The sequence below is a fragment of the Gavia stellata genome, chromosome 4 (assembly GCF_030936135.1).
Source record: "Gavia stellata isolate bGavSte3 chromosome 4, bGavSte3.hap2, whole genome shotgun sequence".
In the NCBI taxonomy this organism is placed as follows: Eukaryota; Metazoa; Chordata; class Aves; order Gaviiformes; family Gaviidae; genus Gavia; species Gavia stellata.
In genome coordinates, this window is record NC_082597.1 from 57,556,816 (window position 1) to 57,576,864 (window position 20,049).

Below are 20,049 nucleotides of genomic sequence, written 5' to 3' on the forward strand. Positions count from 1 at the left end.
CCATCAAAAGCAGCATCACTTCATACTTTACTTGACGTCCAACACTCCCACCCCACCTTCCCAAGCAGGCACATAAAACTGGGTCTTACTGTAAAGAGCTTCAAGACACCAGACACAGGCCCCTGGCACAGCCGCTTCCTCACTGCCTCGAGGCTGACGCTTGGAGTGCATTTGGCAGGGGGGAAGGACTGGCACATAGAAACCAACGTGTGCCTGAGTAAGGGCGGGGAGTCTGCACAGGAAAGTTTAATGTTAAAGAGGCACGGAAGCCTGTGAAGTCTGGGGAGCCACATGAGAAGCAGGTGCCTGCCTGGGCACGCGAGCTATCAGAGAAAGGATGGGAGGCACAGTGCCATAATTATGCATCATCTTGTGACTGGTGTGAATGCTGCCAGGCGCCAGCACGCTGCAGTACCGAGCTGATTGCTCTCTCAAGACAAGTTGCAGAGCACTGAGCGCCCAGAGCCACAAAGGGAAAGCAAGTGAATCAGCAAGGGGCATGCCAGTCCCCAAGCACTGGTGTGGTGCAGAACTATGTCAGCATAAAGGTGATGCACTGCGACAGAAGCAGAGAGACGCTCCTTTATTTATAAACACACCAGAGACAACCAGGTTACTGTGGAAAGTCATTTTATTTCAGAATTTCACCCATTCTGTCACAGACCATGCACTTAGACTTTCCCCTTTGCAAATCCACAGCCTCCAGGCCTGGGAGAGATAGGGCATCATATCTTCACTTCTCACTGCAAGTACTCACATACTAAGAGTGAGGGCCCTGATGGCAGCTCGCCAGGAGGCAAAAAGTAGCCTCTTGTTTCCATAATGGCTTTTAAACACAGGAAAAGAAATCCGTCCGACCTGAAGGATTAGTGGTGGAGCTCAGCAGCAGTGAAACCCCACAGCTGAGCAGGTTGGTCCTCGCCCTGTGGTTACAGGGAACAAGACAACAATCTCGTGGGAAGCTCCCGTGAGCTAAGCTATAGCAGAGCACACGGAGGCATTCTTGGAGCCCAGGCAGCAACCAACCAAATGCACGCTCTGGGCCTCTGACAATCAATTTGTCTCTGAGCTGCTCCGCCAGGAAAGTGGCCGGGAGCTGCCCTTTTCACATTCAGCTTTAGGTCCTCCTGCTCTGTGCTGCAGCTTTGACTGGGAAGGAGCCTACCTGTAGGTAAGACAGCCCTCTGGGCTGTACATCAACACGTGTACTGCATTTAATACTGAAAGGTGCCAGTTCAAAAGTCTCTGCAACAGTCTGTTTGACCCACAGGCTGGGTACAGCATTAGTGAAGTTTCCTGCATACTTACCCTATTCCTTCTTCCCTGCCTCTGTTGCCCCTTATGCCTGACCCTGCTCTTGAAATACTCCTAGTTGCAGTGTCCCTGTGACCCGTTACATCTTTGGCCTTTCCGGAGACTGCCACTGCCAGGGCAGCTATTGCCCGCTGTGGTGGCTGCCCGTAGGAAGTGAGCATTTGCCTCCCAAGAATGGGCTTGTGGCTAGCTCAGAGGAGGGCAAAACTGAAGGGAAGAAATGATGGAAGTGGTTCAAGTGAAGTGGAGCAAAGTCTACAGAAAAGGCAAAAAGGCAGCTTCAGTCTCCATTTGATACACAAATTGAGCTCAATAGCAGCAAGAATTGGCCATAAAATATTAATTAATTAGGTTGTCAGGAAGAAGTAAAAGCATTCGTGTAAAAAATTATATATACAGGTATGTATGTGGCAACTGTTCTCAAGCCAGCTCAGACAGTGGCTTCCTCCTGTTTATATCTCACCTTTTTTGTATCTATAGTTTTGATCATTCCAAACCATGTTGCTGCTCAATTCTGTGTGAAGACCATGGTATTGGAGTCAGCACCAAGTGAGGGGTGAGATCACACTGAAGAAATGAACTTACAGGGAGCTCCTGACAACCCAGATATTTTAATATTTTTGTTGACCTTCAAGTAATTAAAAGAAAGAGGAAATTTCCCCCAATAACCTATAGGCTCCAAGTCTCATCTGTCTGCTTTTAGGGTAGGAAGGCTGACATCAGAAAGGCAGTGGAGGGCAGGGAAAGGAAGAGGGGAAAAAATCTGGGAACCAGAGTGAAAAGCAATCAACAGCTGACCAACACTGACTGCTGTAAAACTTACAAAACACAAAATCATACAAATGGCATTTCTGTTAACCTTTTATAGACTACAGACTTTATATACACACACAAACTTCAAAGTACGCATCTGGCAGTCTAGAGAATACCAGTACCCTAAGGATTAAATAATTTAAAATGCAACACTGCGTTAGCACTGTATACGGAATACTATCTCACACATTGGCTAAAATGGACGGATTGTCTGAGAAAGATGCTCCCTCCTTCATCTCACCAGCACTGCCTCTAAAAAAAACAACTAAGGGCTAAAGACTCTCCTCCATGGTTCCACTCCTGAAACTCACCTTGAAACTTCTCTGTCAAAGCGGGGGAAGACCTGAAAGGAAAGGAGGAGAAAAGGATTCTTGCTTCCTCCAAAGTCTGCTGCTGCAGTACGCCCCTCCCTTGGCTAGGGAGGCTGGACAGCAAGGGGAAAAAAAAGGTGCTAAAGCTAGGAAAAGCCAAGTACGCTTCTGTAACGATAGCTGCGCTGGTCTTTGGAGAGAGTCACAGTCCCAGACTCGGGGAGAGACCATCCCTCCCCATTTTTGAAGACAGGAGGCCAGAAGGCTTAATGCAGAGTATAGAGAGTCTATGTGGCTAGTTTAGGAGATACCAACAGTGCAGCGGCTGCCCCCCAAAACCCATACCGCAGTCCAGCAGCAGACAGGAGGGCAGCCAACGGAAAACAGCCTGACAGCAGCCATAAACAGGAGCAGGCAGAACTGCATTACCAACAGGTCCAAACAGTCAGAATGGGAAGGTGTGCCCTCACCAGCTTTCTAAGAGTAATTGTAAACTGGGAGCACTGGAAAGTCAGCGCAAGGGAATGAGGAAGGGGACGGACAGCCTCAGTTCTGAGGTGGCTGGGGAGGGAACTAAAACACACATTGAAAGCAGATGGCAAAGCCAACGTATCTCTAAATGCCAGCTCTGTATATGTGCCCTAATATCAGTGTATGGGACAGAACCTTGCTGATGGCACCAATTCAGTCCTATCACCTTTTCAGACTTACAGCTGGTGAGAATCTGGCTTATGTGTGCTTATTTCAAAGCCCTTTGAGGCATGGAGTCTTGCTTCACCTCCTATAAACCAGAACAGTCATAAGCTCTTGGGGAAAAGACGGGAAAAAAAAAAAAAAAAGCCCATTCCCATGTGTGTCTCCCACCCCTCCCCCATAATCAACTTCTCTTCCTCTAGGCCAGAGACATCTATGGAGCCGCCCTGGTCTCCATTCCCAGGGCCATTCCCACCAGCAACACCCAGCAGATCTGGCTAGACAGGAATGACAAGCCCTGCTCCTTCAGCCTCATCACATAGCCAGAACACAAAGGTTTCTTCCTCCCCTATGACAGCTTCAGTGAGAATTGCCCATACTGGAGGTTGTGTTGCAGCAGACTGTACAAGCCGCAGCCCTTACTCCGGAACACAGCTTGCAAAGGATGAGAAGGCTCCGTAGGAGCAGAAGCCATAGGTGTTCTCCTCTTCCAAGCTCTACAGCCCTAAATATTGCCAGTGTAATTATCCACTCAAATACAAAAAACAACCCTATCCAAAATATCTCACTCAGCCTGCCCTGCATGACCGGGTCAAAGGGGCCAAAAAAAGGAAAGAAAAAAAAAAAAAGAGGAAAGCGTGACAGTGTGGTACAGAAGAGAAAAAGAAACATGGGGTAAAAGTCAGACTGGAGGAAAGGAAAGGACCTCAATGCAAGTCTGATAAAATCATCACTGGATTTACCAGGCCAGTTCCACCTTCTTCACACCAAAATGGACTCACTGCAGTGAGTGTACTACAGGAGAAAGAACTGCATAGTTTGGTGGTTTTTTTTTTTGGTAGACACTTAAAACATCAGCAGAATTTATGTGAAGATCTTAGAGGTGCAGTTTTAGCCTCTTTTCCATAGCCAATGGGTACCTGTTGGGGCAGAGATGGTGGAAATGGACCAGTAGCACCAAGAAATTCAGTGGGAGCACCAACTCCACAGCAGGAAATAATAATGAACCAAACGGAGAAAGAGAGAGAGAGAGAGAAGTGGAGGAGACATATTTCGCAGTAATCACAGTCCACCTTGGGTAAACCCTATCAACACTTCCTTACGTAAGGCCCTATTACGTCTGCAGCAAGACCTCTGGCTCTGACAGAGAGCTGTAGAGAGTATAGCCCAACTCATCCACTTCTTCGGGGGTGAGCTCTGAAAACAAGTTCACCTTGGGGTTCAGAGCACTAGGGAGGACACCTGCCTCCAAGTAGCGGATCAAACCCTTCAGCGCCTGCAAGAAGCGATCAGCCAGCATGTCCTGGGACCAGTCAGACTCTTCTTGGGATAGATGCAGGATGACATTGGTGAGTTGGCTGGCACTGAGGTGACCCAGGGCTGGGTTTGACTTACATACTGCTTTGAAGATCTTCAGGCACAAGCAACGGCAGCCAGAATCACACTGGTCCAGGGCCCGGAGGCGAGCCGTTTCTGCTGGCCGCAGGCTCAGTCGCCACAAATTGTCATTCTGGGCCAATCGATGGGGTTTGGCCACAAGAATGATGTCACCCAGTGTCAAGGATGGCAGGAAGTCAATAAAAAGATGCCGTTCTGGATCATACTGGACTTCCAGTGTCAAATCTGCTGGGGGAGCTGCTGGACGGATCACATAATCCAAGAGAGTCCCAATTGCTGGCCAGTTGATGGAGCCAGCTACGACTTTCTCAAAGGTGTCTGCTACAGCTTTGGGGGAGAGGTAACCTCCCACCACACAGCGGTCCCAGTAGCTGCTCCCACGGGGAAAATATTCTGGGTTTTCCCGACGCACCAAGTAGAAGCCAGGAATGTTCATGATAGTGTCCTCCCCAGGGATGCACGACCACAGGTTTTGCTCTAGCATCAGAGGCACAATGAGCTGGATGTGATCAGCTGTCACTACCTTTCACGAGAGAAAAGTTGGTAAGAACAAGCCTCCTCTCTGCACACTCAGTTTTATTCATGACCTTTAGATAGCCTTCTGTTCAAAGGAACTCGGAATAAGGATTCAGCTGTCTCACTCTCCTCTCTGTGTGGGATTCACAGCCTCCCTTTTGACAAAAGACATTCTGAAGGACTACTTCCCATCATCAGTGAAGTAACTCCAAGGTATAACCCCAGCTAGTGCTTGTATGGTATGTACTATTTAGAGACCCTTAAACACTTCAGGACCTGACATGGACTGCACACTGACAATCATTTTGCCTCCTGTTGCTCTAAGTCCACTCCTTGGATGCGAGATGCAGCTGGCCCAGGGCACAGCCACACCATGTGATAATTTAAAACAGGAGGCAGAGTATTAAATTTCTAGACAAGCTTAAGTTGTCATGGTTTAATTATCCCATGCTACAACTAGGTTCTGCTCTCACCCAGTCTGCCACATTGTTTGGATAAAGGTCATTAAAGATCCCTTTTCACCAATGTGATTAAGACCCCAGATCTAAGTTTCACTGGACACTTGATACTCCATTCCAGAGCTCTGACTCAAACAAAAAAGCGTGCCTCTGAATCACTCACTATAGCCATGGGCATCTTGCCATCAGGGAGACATGCAGCAGGCACTGCTGTCCAATCCAGGTCTGTCATGCATTAAAAAAAAGAGTAGGGAAGACCTACATGAATACACAGGAGTTCTAAGGGAATATTGTGTATTTGGAAGGAGACAGAAGGGACAGAGAGGAAACAGAGGTCTACCAGAGAAACAGTTAAGAAAAACACAGCTAAAGGGAGAGACAGAGCGGAAGGAAAGAAGGGCTGAAATAATCCAGAGAAATAAACCAGCAAAAAGCAAATGCTTTGCAGACAATGCCAGAGCAGCTTGGTCATACCTGTTCAAACAGTACTGCAGAAATGGGTGCCTGGCTCCATGGTGGGAAAGGCAACACCAGGAGCTTTATTACAGAGGAATGTTGTGCTGAGCCAGCACTGCCAACAGGGAAGCCTGAAATGCTCCTGCCTAGTCAGCCTTCTGAATAATGACCCATCACGCGGCCCCAGGAATTACCTGCAGATCATCATACAGGCTGCCGCTGAGGTACATGTCACGCAGGGGCATGTCCGGCAGCTTGGCACGTAGGAAGCTGCGCAGCTCAGCACAGATATCCACAGCTGCTTGCTTGGCCCGGGCCTGCTCATCCGCTGGGATAGCTACCTTCCTCCGATAATAAGCAAAGAGCTTTTCTTGCAGAGACAGACGAAGGCGGGATTTTTTCAGCTCTACTTGACTCCTCTTGGCAGATGGCTTGGGCTTTGTGGGTCGGAAAAAGTCTGCAAGACAGAAGGAAAACTGTTGATCATATGCAGTGTTTCACTGTGAACTGATCTGCAGAAGAAAATCTGCAGCGCTGAAGTGCAGCCTCCTAGGTCTCAAAAAGCTTTCAGCAGACATTTTGCATGCTTTTCACAAGTACTAGTCAAAAGGGTGGTGCTGAGAAACTTCAAAAGATACTACTACAGGAATCAAACCAGATGAAAACAAGTTATTAGCCTTGGCATACAGCCAGAGCCTTGTACACATCGTGTATAAGGAAGTAATTTTAATGGCTAGGTGTGCAGTACCTCAGTTCAACTTCATAAAAAATTCAGCACCGTTACCAGTTCAGAAGCTTTTAACACGATGCCATAGCAGTGCATAAAACACTGTTAAATAACCATCACTATCTCATTAAGTTTTTAACATTATAATGGATTTTTACAAATTATCAGCAAAACCCAGTCCTGACGAGCGTATGAGATCTGAGAAGATCATGCCCCTTGGAAATGAAATAGTCATCAGGACTGTGATCAACAGTTACCAGATGGTGAACTGACAGATCTTTGGGCCAGCAAAGCTCAAGCAATCATAGCCCCAGTGAAAACCTCCCTCAAACTTTCACTGGCCAAAGAGCAGAGAGCACTCTCTTAGGCACATATCAGCAATACAACACTTTATGCTGCTGTCTGCCTTATTAAGCAATGTCTAACCTGCACGGATTCTCCCAGCCTCTTTTTTTCTGACTAGTTTCCTAAAGAAGTAAGTCAATGCTTCCCAGCTATCTTTCAGACTTCTCTTAGTATGGACCAAGAGTTTCGGTAGTTATCAATGAGAATTAAGGAAGAATTACAGATCTAAGAGATCTTTGGAAGGGCTGTGGTACTTAATGGGTGGAGGAGAAACCCCCAAGTCAGTGGCCCCATTAAGGCAATCAGCCGGTGCGCACTTGTTTGGCAACAGGCATTTAGCACATGCAGAATGGCTGACCAAGCTGCACACAGACCCGTCTCGCCCAACATCAGCAGCTGCTGTCTCTTGTCCCACCGGGGTCTTTTGGACAGATTTGAGGTTTTGTGTGAAAAGGAAATAGCCCGCAAAACCACAGGGAACCAGACTTCATTGCCTGTTCATGAAAAAATTATTTCTCCATCTTAAGTTTTAATTTATTTTTAAGTCAAGAATGAAAGACACCATCATCAATGGTTTTATTCCTCAATCCTCATTGTTGCAGACTCCAATCAAATTATCTAGACCCTGTTTAATACAGCTGTCTACTTATTTAACATTTCCTCAGCAGAAAATCCATTGCCATCCTGAAGCTGAGAATCTGGAAATCAAGTTAAAAGCTTGATCCTGATTTTTATTTTAAATCTCCAAGTGTAAATCTCCTGAAGTGATCAGGGATAGAAAGTAAAGTTGGTGAGAAAAAACAATGAAACACATATAACAACCACTAACGGACTCTAAATTACTTATTATCCCACTCAGAAAGAAGACTGCAGGTCACTTTTCATAGCCTGATGAAGACTAACTCAGTGATAAGCAGCACTAAACAGGCAAACAGCATTACAGAAATTATTAGGAAAATGGTAGAAATAATATAGGAAATGCTGTTATAAATTGCTAGGACAGGTACAATTTGAACATTCCCCTCTTAAAAAGACACAAACAAACGGGCATGGTCCAAAGAAAGGCAACAAAGACCTTCAAAGGAATTGAATGGCTTTTTCTGAGGCAAGACTGCACAGATAAGTATTCAGCTTGAAACAGAAAAGACTGAGGGAGAATAAAGCTTAAGACCATGAAGTCATGAGAGGAATTAAAAAATGCAAATAGATCACTATTATACACTACTTCCCAATGTGACTTCTAATTCTTGAAATTACCAGCAGACCTGCTTAAGAGAAAAACATCAAAATCCTGGGCTAGACAGAGTATTTTCTTTCCTGAGTTCCTTTAAATGAATACAGGGTTTATAAGCCTGGATGATTCTGCAATGCAGGAGCATCACCCTGCTCCTTACCTGTGTCTGCAGCCGAAGGATTAGTGGGAAGGGTCTGCAGGGAGCGGCTGAGGTTAGTCTTCATGTCCTGGGTCAGTAAGTGTGAGGAGGAGCCCAGCCAGTTTGGCTCTTCCCAGCTTCTCTTTCCCGACTGGCTCAAGCGCGTGGGGCTGCTGGGAGCGCTGATTGCCCGGTCATACATCTAAAGCAACATCACCGGCACAGTTTGAGTCGTTAAGAGCCCAATGTTTGCATTTTACCCAGCCTAGTGCCAGCATCCCGGGTCTTTTTGTTTCCCACTCCTTTCCAGTGCCGCTGTGTTCAGGTCCCACCCCACTGTCCCACATGCTCACCCGTTTGACAGCCAGCGTGGCGATGCCCAGCATAGCTGCTCCACCCACACCCAGCACAAGCCGGGCATTGGACAGCACGAAGTCAATGGCTGTGCCGATGCCGTTGTCATCTTTTTTCCCTTTGCGCTGCCCAGCACCTGCCATCTCACCTGGAAGGAGCAGGAGCATTAAACAAATGGGTCAAAACATGCAACCCTAATGGTTCACTCCCTTCTCCTCCACCCCACACTCACAGCTCTTGGGGTCTTAGGACAGAACCATAGGAAGGGACCACCTAACCGTGCAGCCTCTTCAATTATCTTCCCTTGAAGAGCTGCTTATTCCCAGCCACGCCAGAACAGTATTGACCAAGCTCTGAAATGACAGCTTTTCTTTGCTTCCAGCTCCGTTTATGACCTGGAGAAAAACATCCCGAATTTGATGTGGGGCTTCTAATCATTGAAGCAGATTTAATTGTGCGATCACCTAACACTTTTTAAAAAAGAAAATAAGATTTACTTTAGCAATAGTTTGCAATAAAATCCTGTATATTATATAAAACTCTTATAATGATTCAAGTCTTTTCCTTTTAATTTGTGCTTTTCAACCAAAGCATGGCTTTTTTAATGCCAATTTATTTTTTTATTCTCAATCTAATGCGTGTAATTTTGCTTACAGACAAGGTGATGCAGGGATGGTCAACTGCTTGTCCGTAACAAATCAGAATCTTACCAAGAGTTGACACACAGCCTCAGAGCACCCACGCCCAGACTCATTTTTAGACAATGGCTGGTCCCCGATAGTTCAAAGACACCCAAGAATCAACAGTAGAGACCACAATGCACCACAAAGGGAACAGCTCCCTTGCTTTCACTGGACATTTATTTCTGCCCTCAAGGCTGGTGGGTTTGACTCTCACACAAGTCATGTATAACATGAACATTAGTATTTTCTTACACATGAACTTCGGTTTCCTTCAATTTCCATTTAACCTGATCTTGATATTTAAATTTAAAGAGTCTCCCTGGCCAACTACATGTGTAAAACACACTTGGCCACTGCTGTACCCATAGGTGGATCCTCAGTGAACCTACATGAGAACACCAGGAAACTCTTCCAACCTGATTCAAGATCTGTTTTCTAAGCCAGTTTCAAAGGTTCAGAGCCTGCCTGGCTTGGGTGGTTTAAAACTGCCCTTAGGTTTTTCTAAGGCCAAGCTACAATCTCAGGAAGAATGTTCCTGCCTTGATGAACCAGGAATCCAGCCACTCCTCATCCCTAGGCAGAAAAAAAAATGCACTTTCACAAAGCTAACTGTAATAGCAGCATGAAGAACACGGTTATATCATTGTAAACGACCCACCTGTGACCTAATGCATTTGTAAAGAGAACAGGAGAGCCCTCCTGCTGTGCCTGTGGAAGCACCTTCCAGACTTCTTCAAGCTAGTGGTGGGCAGGGAGCGTTAATCATCTCTTCTCGTTGGCGAGGGGATTTTAGAAAGAAGAGGGAAGTAAGTGGGGCTAAAAGGAGCTACAGGGAATCTCTAAACCAGGCCCCCGAGTTTGCTCTGCAGGAAAGCTTGCCCCTTCTCCAGCTGTCTCTCCTTGTCCTCTAGCCGCTGCAGCCCCCGGTTCTTGCGGAACTCACGGCGGATGAAAGCGAGGTAGAAATCCTGGTCAGTGTAGCGCAGCCCACGGCCCTGGCGCAGCAGAGCCCGATAGAGGGTCAGGACAGCCTCCCGGGACCACGCTGCCATGGGGGACGAGTGCGTGGGTGGGCGACCTAGAGAGAGGTGACGAAGTGCGAGATCCAACTCAGCTTTTCCCTCCCCGACGGACGCATCGGCCGCCGCCTCCCCCTCCACGCCTGGCCCCACAGACCGCCGTCCCCCGGGGCTCGGGAAAGGACGGGACAGCTTCTCTAACGGCGCACCGGGGATACGGGCTCTCTAAGGGCGCAAGACCGCACGCCCTGTTGCGGGGGAACCGGTGGACTCCGCGGCCTGGCCCTTCCCATGGGGGGGCCACCCCAGGGCCGCTCGCAGCACCCTCTCCCCGCCGGGGTCCCGGGTTGGGGTCGAGTCCGCGGAGGCCCCGCGGGGACCGGCCGCAGCGCACTCACCGGGAAGGACCAGGGAGGGGGAAGGGGAGGCGCTCCGATTCCCTCACGACAGCCGCTTCCCTTCGGCGGACCCCGCCGCCGCCACCGCCTCCCTCCCAGTACCGCTCCCGGGGTCACCCGGCAACATGGCCGATCCGCTTCCGGGTCGTGACCCAGGCCTCCGCCAATCATAGAGGGAACTCGCCCGGGCCCAAACCGTCCCTTCAGCGGAGGACTTCCGTCCGGAGCGCGCCCGACCGGGGGCGGCGGTGCAGCGCTGTCTCCCCCTGCCGGCGGGGCGCCGCGCCCGCCGCCGTACGGCGAGCGGGAGGGCACTCTCCCCGCCTCCCGCCTGCGCCGGGAGGCTGCCCCCTGTCGGCCGGGAGGAGGACTGCCGCCCCCAGTTGCTCCCAGTTGGGGCTGGGATGGGGCAGGCTGGGCCCGGTGCTGGTCTGGTCTGAGGAGGCCGTGCCTCTCGAGGGGTGACGACCTCGGTGATGAGCCGGCTTCCTCAGCAACGGATGGCTGAGGGGAAGAGGCTGGGGCAGGTGGGGGCCAGGGACAACCTGAAAGGCTGTGGGGAAGGACTGAGGGGAGCAGGGGATGCGTGGGACCCCCACAGTGCAGCCTGGAGGGACCCAGGCTGCGCCTGGATAGCTCAGGGTGGAGCAGCCGCATCCCACCTTGGCTTGAGCTGTCACCACTGTGGAGACAGGATTCTTCCCTTCCCCCTTAGACTTGCAGCTGCCCTCGAGGCTGGGGTGGGCACCTGCACTGAACCTGCCTTGGGACACCGGGCTTGTTCCGCCATGGAAGGTCTCATTAGCAGCCTGGGCTTCGTGTGCTGTGGCGAAACGGCCTGGGTTGTCGGCCTCAGTGGCTCCATGTGCCTGCGAGTGTGCTCCCCATGGCCCAGAACAGGTGGAGCACTAATAGGTATTTCCTTTTGTCGTTCTGGCTTTGACGGGCCCAAATGCCATCAAACGGCTTCATGTGAGAAAGGGCAGAGTTCAGCACGCTGCAGCGAGTCGACATCCACAGCACAGGCTATCATGGTCGTCTCCAGCTGCGCGTGCTGGCTGCCTAGGGTAATGCAGGGGTAAATAGAGAAGGTTTTTCTGCTGCTTCAGGGTAAGCAGAGAGCAGAGGGTTCATGTTGCATATCTGAAGGTACTTCTGACTACCCTGATGCTTTTACAGAATAAGTTATCAAATTCAAGCTCCTTATCTTTATCTCCAAGGAACCCCGGGGCCTGGTCTGGAAGTCTCAAGGGCTCTGGGAGAAGGACAGTAGCTGGCAGCCTCTCTGAGGTCTGCCTGAGGAGATGGAAGGAGCCTCCCGAAGCTGGGACCTTCCATGAGTCTGTCCAGGTGCAAATTCCCCTTTTCCATTCTCGCCTTCTCTACTATATGTGTATTCTGGGGATTAATTATTCCTCCTTAGCCATCTCCTCCTCCCCAGATCCTACCAAAATACAAAATGTAACCACATGTGCCGTGCCTCTCATGGGGGAGAGGGTGAGAGAAAGAGCAAACCGTGTGTGACAGAGGAGAGCCACATCACTTTATGCACTTCTCAGCGACATCAGATATGACAGCGATAGAATTGAGCAGGAAAAAAACCAGAAGCTCCGGACTGCCTTGCTCTGTGCCAATCTCCTCTTGTTCATTTCCTTTCTCAGATAAACAACACCAATCATTTCGATCTCTCTTTGTGAGCAAGTTTGCCATGCCCCTAATCAGCCCTTTCTGAGAAAGGCTTACTTGAACTGCAGACAGTATTCCCAGAGAGGCCATGCTACTGATTTACATAATAGCATTATCGTATTTTCCATATTATTCGCCCCTTCTTCCTTTTGCATGCTAATATTTTGTGTGTGTGGTTTTTTTTTTTAACCTGCAGCTACTCACACAGCCAGGGTTTGTGTGACATCCAGATCCTTTCCTGAGTTGCTAGAGACTTTGTAATTTTTATGTGCAATTTGTTTTCTCTTTTCTGACTTTGCACATACCCACTTAAGCCTTGGCAAATGCATGTTGTTGCCCATTTGCCACATTCGCATTTTACTTACAGTCCTTTCTGATCTCCTCAAGAGTCAATAGCTTTGAGTCATCTCTTAAAAATGTTTGGTATACTGCTCATCTTTGTTTCCAGATCATCAGTTCATATACTGAGCTATCCGGGACCTCAGAGGCAGCATTCATATTCCCTACCCTTAACCTTCTGCCAGAATGAAAATCGATCTTTGAACCTTCCCTCCAGCTTCCTGCCTCCTCCTTGGGTTGTTGATACACAGAAATACTTCACTCCTCACAACAGGGCTCTGTCACTTCTGGGCAGGTGCGCTCATGAGCCCAGTCCCCGAAACTCCCAAGTCTGGATCAAAACTTGCACAGCGACATGCAGCAAACCCCTGATGCACTACAAACAGGATCTGCTGGATCAGGCTGCACAATCACAGGCTTTCCTTGCTGCCCTCCCACCATGGCAGCCAAGGACTGTGGGCTTCCGTAAGTGCCCCCTCCCCAGCCTGGCCCCCTTGGGTTGCGCCTGTTTTAGTGTTTCTTTCTGTTTTTTTCCCCCAGGCCTGGTGCCAGCTCCCGGGCCCATCGCCAGCAGCTGCGTGTGCGTGTTGTGAACTCCTCCGGCCATGCCGTGCGGCGTGCCTCCAAACTGCCTTGGCCCCTCCAGGGAGGTCGCTCACTCACTGGCTTGCCATGCTCGCTGCTTGCCATGGGCTCCCCACACCCACACCATGTGGGCACGGGTGTTCAACCTGCCCCTTCTGTCTTGCAAAGAGAAGGGTGAGTGCCAACGGCAGAGTGACCCATGACTGACGCCGTCCCAGCTGCAGTGTGAGCGCCAGACATGCCGGGGGTTGTAAACTTGAACTCTGCATTGAGACAGTGAAGCAACATCCCTCCTCTTCCCAGTGTTTCTCAACCCAGCTGGCTCTTCTGCTGACCCGCCGCACGTAGCCACCCCAGCAGAGAGCCACCCAGCAGCCCCAAAGACACGTGCTGCCCTGATGGGATGCTCACCCCAGCACCCTGTTGCCCGCAAAGCCCTGTTGCCTGGTGGCTTCTTTCCCCATGGACCCACTGGGAATGGGATGCCCCCCGTGCCTCCAGCCTGCGTCCCTGCAAGAAAGAGAATTTTCTTGCCCTGACAGGGTGAGGTGCAGGTGGAGAGAAGGGAGCACACCTTAGCTGTGCACCTGGAAAACAATAACGACCTTTGTTTCCCCAAATGACTAAGTGAGCTTGCAAAATATCAAAGGCAGCATTGGTGATGGGGCATAATAACCCACGCTGTTATCTGAGATAAGGCACAGACGTTCTCCCATTCCCTGCCTCCCTGGCAGTCTCCAGAGCCACCACTCCTGTGCTGTTCTTCTCATGCTTGCAGCTGGTCCTCCCACTCAAGTGGCCACTGCCACGGGCTCTGATGGCCACCAAAAGCAGCGAACTGCTGCCTCTGAACCCGGCTTGCAGCCTCTGCCCCTGGGAGTCAAGTGCCATCCCCAGGGCTTCCCATCACCCATTTTGCAAGGGCAGGACCATTCCCAGACAGGGAGACAACCCTGTGCTGCCCGCCACCAGCCAGCAAACCCTCCCTGGGCAGCAGGGAGGTGAACGTGACTCACAGATCTGCAAATGGCATCTTGGAGGGTCTCTGCAGGGTCAGGAAAAAACCTGCACTTGGAAACAGAAGTCTGGCCTCTTACGGGAGCCAGAAAGCAATCCCAAAATGCAAGAGGGAAGATGGGTGGTGACCCACCAATGCCATCTGAGCTTGGGCTTAATATCCTTAATATCTTCTTGTAAAAGGACCTTGCAAGAGGTCTTTTGGCAGTCTAACTCCATTCAACAGCTCTCATTGCAGCCTTACTTCTTTACTTTTCTCCAGCATTTGGGCTCCCATCAGTGATAAGCCAGGAAGGGCGGAGGGCCAAGGGTGGCACAGGTGACTTCTTTCCCTGAACCCCCAGCAGCTTTGATGTTGAGCACATGTGGGAAGGAATACAGGTGCTGAGGGAGGAGAGACTACTGGTACACAGCCGCCTGTCAAGGGGTGTTCCTGATTTACAGCTGAGACCCAGATTTTAGTTACAGAGAGTAACTAGCCACTCCGGGGAGCCACTCTTGGGGAGTGTTTTTGCCAGGGGGAAGAAAGGAAAGGTTCCCAGCCCTGCTGCTGCTGAAGTGGGGCTTTTCAACTCCTCAACCTCCAGCCCTGCAGCCCAGGGGGCTGCAAATGCTGGCAGCAGTGTGTGTCGTCTCCCGTGCAGCGCAGAGCTGCCGCTGCTGCAAGGGTCTGCACCAACAGTTGCTGAGCAAGCTCATTTTTGTTACCTAACAAAGTGAAAATGCTGCTGTAGTGTTTTTGCAATCAGGTCGTGTGCACCTTTGTTCTCAGCACAACTCGTGTTTCTTCAACCAAATTTCCCTGGGGATGGGTTCATTGGGGACTTTTTTTTTATTCCTTGGCTAGTAAGATTTTCCTTCTCCACCAATTTGCACTGTGCACCAGCTGTGTGCTGCAGCAGGTTTCCAGAGCCATTCAGAGACCCTGCTTTTGCGAGTGCTGTTATCCTTGCAATTTTGCATCACTCTGACAGCCTCGTGGGCTTTCTGTGCTGGAAGTGTCTGCAGAGAGCTGAGAGCTTGCAGCCGGTAGCACCAGCCTCCTGAGCAGGGCTGCACATGCTGACCCCAGGCTTTTTGCACCCCTCCGCCCCCTGCATGCTGCGGCAAGGTCCTCCGCGCATGAATATGAAATTTTGGTTTGTGTAAGGGGAGTCTGGACTCCCAGCACTGTGTGGGGTTTGGTCCCATGTACATACATACAACCTGAGAAGGGCAGAGCTGCTGTATCTTGCTGCTTCTCTTCTTTTCCTAGGGGAAGGCATCTATTGCACATTTTGTCCCATTAACTCATGGGTCCTCAGACAGATTTATTTCTGTCCCATTTGGGGAAATTTGCCTGGTTTTGGTTTTGCAGTATTGACATTCATTCCTGGGTAACAGTTTGAGTCAAATGCTTTAAAAACATTGGAAACCAAACAGAAGTGGGTAGATGTTTTCTACATTCTTTTATTTTTGCGTGTGTGCCTGGTTCTTAGTAAGTGTCTGAGGAAAAAAAAGAAAAACATATGACTGATGATTTGTTGCTCTCTTTTTGGAAAAGGTCCAAACTGTAGAACAGGGCTAAAATGCCAGGAAAGAGTTTGCTGCATAAAGGCAGGCTTATAATATTTGATTTTATACATTCTCTGGGCAACGTATTTTCTTTAGTTTGAGGTCCTGGATAAGTCATTTTAGATCTTTATTCAGCACAGCTTAGTTGCTCTTCTTCTCAGTTTTCCTTATTTTTAGAAAGGTGAAGTGTGGTTCCCAAATTAAATCGTTACTGGGATGGACCTCAGCCAAGAGGATCCACGGTTCAAGCCTCAAGGCACAGGAAACACAGGAGTAAAACAATGGAGTTTTATTTTGTATTTCATTTGGCAGGGTGAGGAGAGATATGGCCTTGAAAGATTTGTATTCTTACATAGCTATAATGTATTTCAAGAGATGGTAAGACTATTTTCTGTCCTCACTTTGCTTAAAAAAAAAAGCACACACAGAAAGGCTGGAAATGTCAGGATTGCCAAATTTTCCTTAGTTCCAAGTAAGGGTTTGTGTTTGGGGTTCTCATAGTTGCTTATAGTAATGTTCCAAACATTAGCTGAAGTGGGCTGATCCTTTAACCTTTTGTTGACGTGCTTGTCCCTGCTGCAGCCACAAAGGCAAAGCTTGCAGCAGCCTGGCCCCAAGCCAAGCTCCTCTCCCAAGCATCCGTGGGTTATATCCCACATATCAGCCTTTCACTTCAGTGACCCGGAGCCCTTTCTCCAGATGGGACAGTTTTGCACAGCTCCTCTGAGGCTGTTTTGCAGCAACAGAGCAAAACAGCCCTGCAAAGCTTGCTCCCAGGTGAAGGTTTGACACAGCTGGGGTACGAGCATGCCTGTGAGCCACAGAAACACATGCCACTGCCAGGAGCAAGAATGTCTCCCTTCTGCCATGGCTGCAGCCAAGTCTTCTCCATCGCAGTGCTCTGGAAAGCAGGGCAGCTGGCGCCTGCAGCTGGGGGCATGTGAGCATGAAGCCATTTGCTGGTAACGCTCTCCAGGGCTGGGGCGACTCTCTCCCTGGCTGCTCCATGGGCTGCCTGCTGGCCAGCTGGGACCTCACTGGTTCCCCAGCTGAGCCGCTAAAGCAGTGAGATTTAAAAAAAATATACAAAATCGGACCAATAATTAAAAATTAACTGTCCCTGCTAAACAGCATATTAAGCTGTGCCCTTACACAGGGAACGAATGTATTCAAACAACAAAAACAAACAGCCAGCAAGCCAGGATCTTGTTATCCCCCTTCCAGCTTTCTAAATGGTGCTGTAAGTTTATATTGAAGTCGCTTTGTTTCCAAGCACCCTGGTGTTTGGAAACAGCATGTCCATCCCCCTGATCAGCAAACCTGCTGCAGGCGTCGCTCAGGAACCAGCTGGAGCAAGCCCCTCCATGAGCCAGAGATGGAGGGTCTGCCGCAGTCTTGGTCCCCACTGAGCAGTGTTGCACAATGCCTGCGATGAGCGCTAGACATCCCTGACATACAGGGACAGCTTGGGGGAAATGGCTCATTTCCAGGCAGGTCATGCCAGAACCCCTCCATGGTGCATCTCCCTGTATAATGCCTGTTGGGACGCTGAAACTCTGGAAAACAGAGGTATTTACTTGATATTGGATGGCTTGCACGCTCCTGGTTCAATATGGTGCTTAAGGCTCCATATCCAGGATGCATGCTGCATGTACCAAGATCCCTTTTAACATCTTGAGGGACCCTCTGAGAGATGGTATACAAGGCTCATGGTGGAGCCACGTGCTCAGCTGACCATCAGCACTGCTCCTGCAAATGAGGGTCTCCACCGAGGACTGGTTTGCAGAAGAGCCAACCCCTCGCTCACAGAGACGCTTTGAGCTCCCACAGCAGAAGCTTGTGCTTTCCAGGGAAAAGGGGCCTGAGGTTCTGTCAATGCCTTCTTTTAAAACCTCATAAGAAACTGAAGAAATACTATTTATATTACTTCTTAAAATAATATAAAGGTCAGTAAAAGATTGTGTGTTGGAGGCAGGAAAAATACATGGGAGAACCTTTAACCTAGTCAACTCTCATTTCTTAAACTGTTTCCCTAAACTGCCATTGGCCTAAGCTTATATACTTATCTTCCCCTCTTGAAAAATTGAGTTCAGGCATTCTGATGATCTATTTTTAGATTATCCTCTATTTGTGCACAAAAATACAATGATCACTAATGCTAAAAATTCTTAATAGAAAATTTTAATTGTTACTTTTGAGTGGCATGTTTATTCCAGGCCCTTTGTTCCAGAGACAGAAGCAGCAGAAAGGCATTAATCAATGCAGAACACAAGTCTCTAGTTTGATGGAGACCCTTCCACAAGAGAGTTAAAAACATTAGACTGATGTGGAAGAAGGAAAGAAGAGGGAACATGCCAGATCTAATGATTACAAGGAAACTAACTTATGATGTTCACAGTCACTATCTCTAAATGGGACCAGGAATAAATCTGAAGCACAAGACACTTGTAAAAAGTGAAACAGCTGTAGATGGCACATAAGCTTGTGAAAGACCCTTACCAAAGGCGCTGCGCTGAGGCCAGATGCTTAGGAGGATTCAGAGCAGGACTGGGCTTTGATACTGAGTAATGGGAACAGCCAAAATTCCATGAGACAGGTTTAGGAATAAGCAAAAACAAGGAAGTCACATTTCTTCACAGAGCATGCTGACAAGTCAGCCACCAGAGAGACATTTCTGCAGTGGGGAGGTTTAATTTGGGGCTCCAGGGTATCCACAGCTTTACTTGAAAAAGTGGATGCATCCAAGGGAGCGGAGTTGGTGACAAGGGACCATTTTACGAGCAGCGATGCTGGTTCCCACATCCACCAGCTCTTCTGAGAGATGCTGGGCAGCCATCGTTCCCTGCTCATGTGCCTGCATGTGCTCATACTCACCTAACATGAAGATTAGGTCTGAGCTGGGCCCACAATATCAGGAATCATTCCTCAAAACAGCTGGGCTCCTCCTCAATCTCCCTTCTTGGGAACATGCTCCTGCCAAGGTGGAAAGCAACTTCCCTCACCTTGTTTTCCAGCAGCCCCTCTGCCAAGCAATCAGAAATAAAAGCTGCCACACACGTCTTGGTTTCCTTTCATACTTTGCAAATTTTTTATTTTTTATTATCTCCTCCTTTTAAGCATCCCTTTAAGGGTGAAATGAAATCCAACCATTTACAGAGAAAATGATTTCAGAATGTACATTTGATTTATCCTTACAAAAAGTTCATTATTACTTGCGGTTTATAAATTAGAGTGGAAAGGAGCTTTGCAGACGCTCTTTTTTTTTTTTCTTCTTTTATTTTATTTTTGGCAAGTCCACACATTCTTTTGCCAAAGCAGGGTGTTCTGGGGCCACCCCAGGGGCAACACCACCAGTAGGTCCAGGTGGACCCTAGGCTTAGAATTGCTGCTGGACCACCTCCAGGATGATACTGCATCATCATCCGCACAGGAAGGAAAAAACAGTGGTTTGAATTCTTAGTCTTAGAGTATTTCAGATCCCTTCTTAATCCATTATCTGTAGTCCCCAAAGCTTTAAGTGTCAGTGTACTGCGTTAGAAACAGCTCTCTTTTTGGTGCTGAATCCAAGCCCCTCCTGCCACTCCCTTACCTCTGGCTCCCCTCCTCTTTCCTTAGTAAGAGCAAGTTTGCCCAGTGAGTCAGAAATCAGAAGGGAGGGGTTGGGACGGTGGGGAGAACACAATGAATGATGGAGGGATTCAGGATCCATTTTCCCACTCACTTCCCTCCTTTCTCGCCAAGGTTTGAGGTCAGCGAAGCCAGGACAAGCCATCCCTTCCCTCTTCACCACCAGTGTTCACTAATCAGACCAGAAGTGACTCCAGACACCTGTCTTTTCACAGTGCAGAGGCATAGCAGCCATGGAGATTGCTGGCAGGAGCTGGGAAACATGGACAGAACCCAGGGGATATTCGGGAGGGGAAAAGACACTACCATCCCACAAGGATACACCAAGGGGGGCAGAGGGGAACAAATACCTGTTCTGCTCTGACACTCTCCCTCCATCCTGA

General features: G+C 49.0%; 2 protein-coding genes across 2 annotated transcripts; both read right to left on the reverse strand.

The window, feature by feature from the left end:
- Positions 1–3,285: 3,285 nt before the first annotated feature.
- MIEF1 (mitochondrial elongation factor 1) lies at positions 3,286–10,138 on the reverse strand. Its single transcript, XM_009817088.2, has 5 exons — positions 10,100–10,138; positions 8,758–8,906; positions 8,426–8,606; positions 6,154–6,416; positions 3,286–5,052 (listed from the first exon to the last, which is right to left on the reverse strand). The coding sequence occupies exons 2-5, from the start codon at positions 8,899–8,901 to the stop codon at positions 4,246–4,248; spliced, it is 1,395 nt and encodes a 464-aa protein (XP_009815390.1). The 5' UTR covers positions 8,902–8,906; positions 10,100–10,138; the 3' UTR covers positions 3,286–4,245.
- Positions 10,139–10,272: 134 nt separating this feature from the next.
- Positions 10,273–10,513, reverse strand: LOC132316931 (mitochondrial ribosome and complex I assembly factor AltMIEF1). The gene has a single exon (XM_059816888.1). The coding sequence runs from the start codon at positions 10,491–10,493 to the stop codon at positions 10,281–10,283; it is 213 nt and encodes a 70-aa protein (XP_059672871.1). The 5' UTR covers positions 10,494–10,513; the 3' UTR covers positions 10,273–10,280.
- Between the last annotated feature and the right edge of the window lie 9,536 nt (positions 10,514–20,049).

What these genes read in the sequence shown, in the direction of transcription:
- MIEF1 (XM_009817088.2), bottom strand. Translation starts at nt 8,901, where the DNA reads ATGGCAGGTGCTGGGCAGCGCAAAGGGAAAAAAGATGACAACGGCATC. An exon ending in CCACGCTGGCTGTCAAACGG is followed by an intron (nt 8,607 to 8,757) that starts GTGAGCATGTGG and finishes ATGTTGCTTTAG; the next exon opens with ATGTATGACCGGGCAATCAG. An exon ending in TCCTTCGGCTGCAGACACAG is followed by an intron (nt 6,417 to 8,425) that starts GTAAGGAGCAGG and finishes TCTGTCTTGCAG; the next exon opens with ACTTTTTCCGACCCACAAAG.
- LOC132316931 (XM_059816888.1), bottom strand. Translation starts at nt 10,493, where the DNA reads ATGGCAGCGTGGTCCCGGGAGGCTGTCCTGACCCTCTATCGGGCTCTG.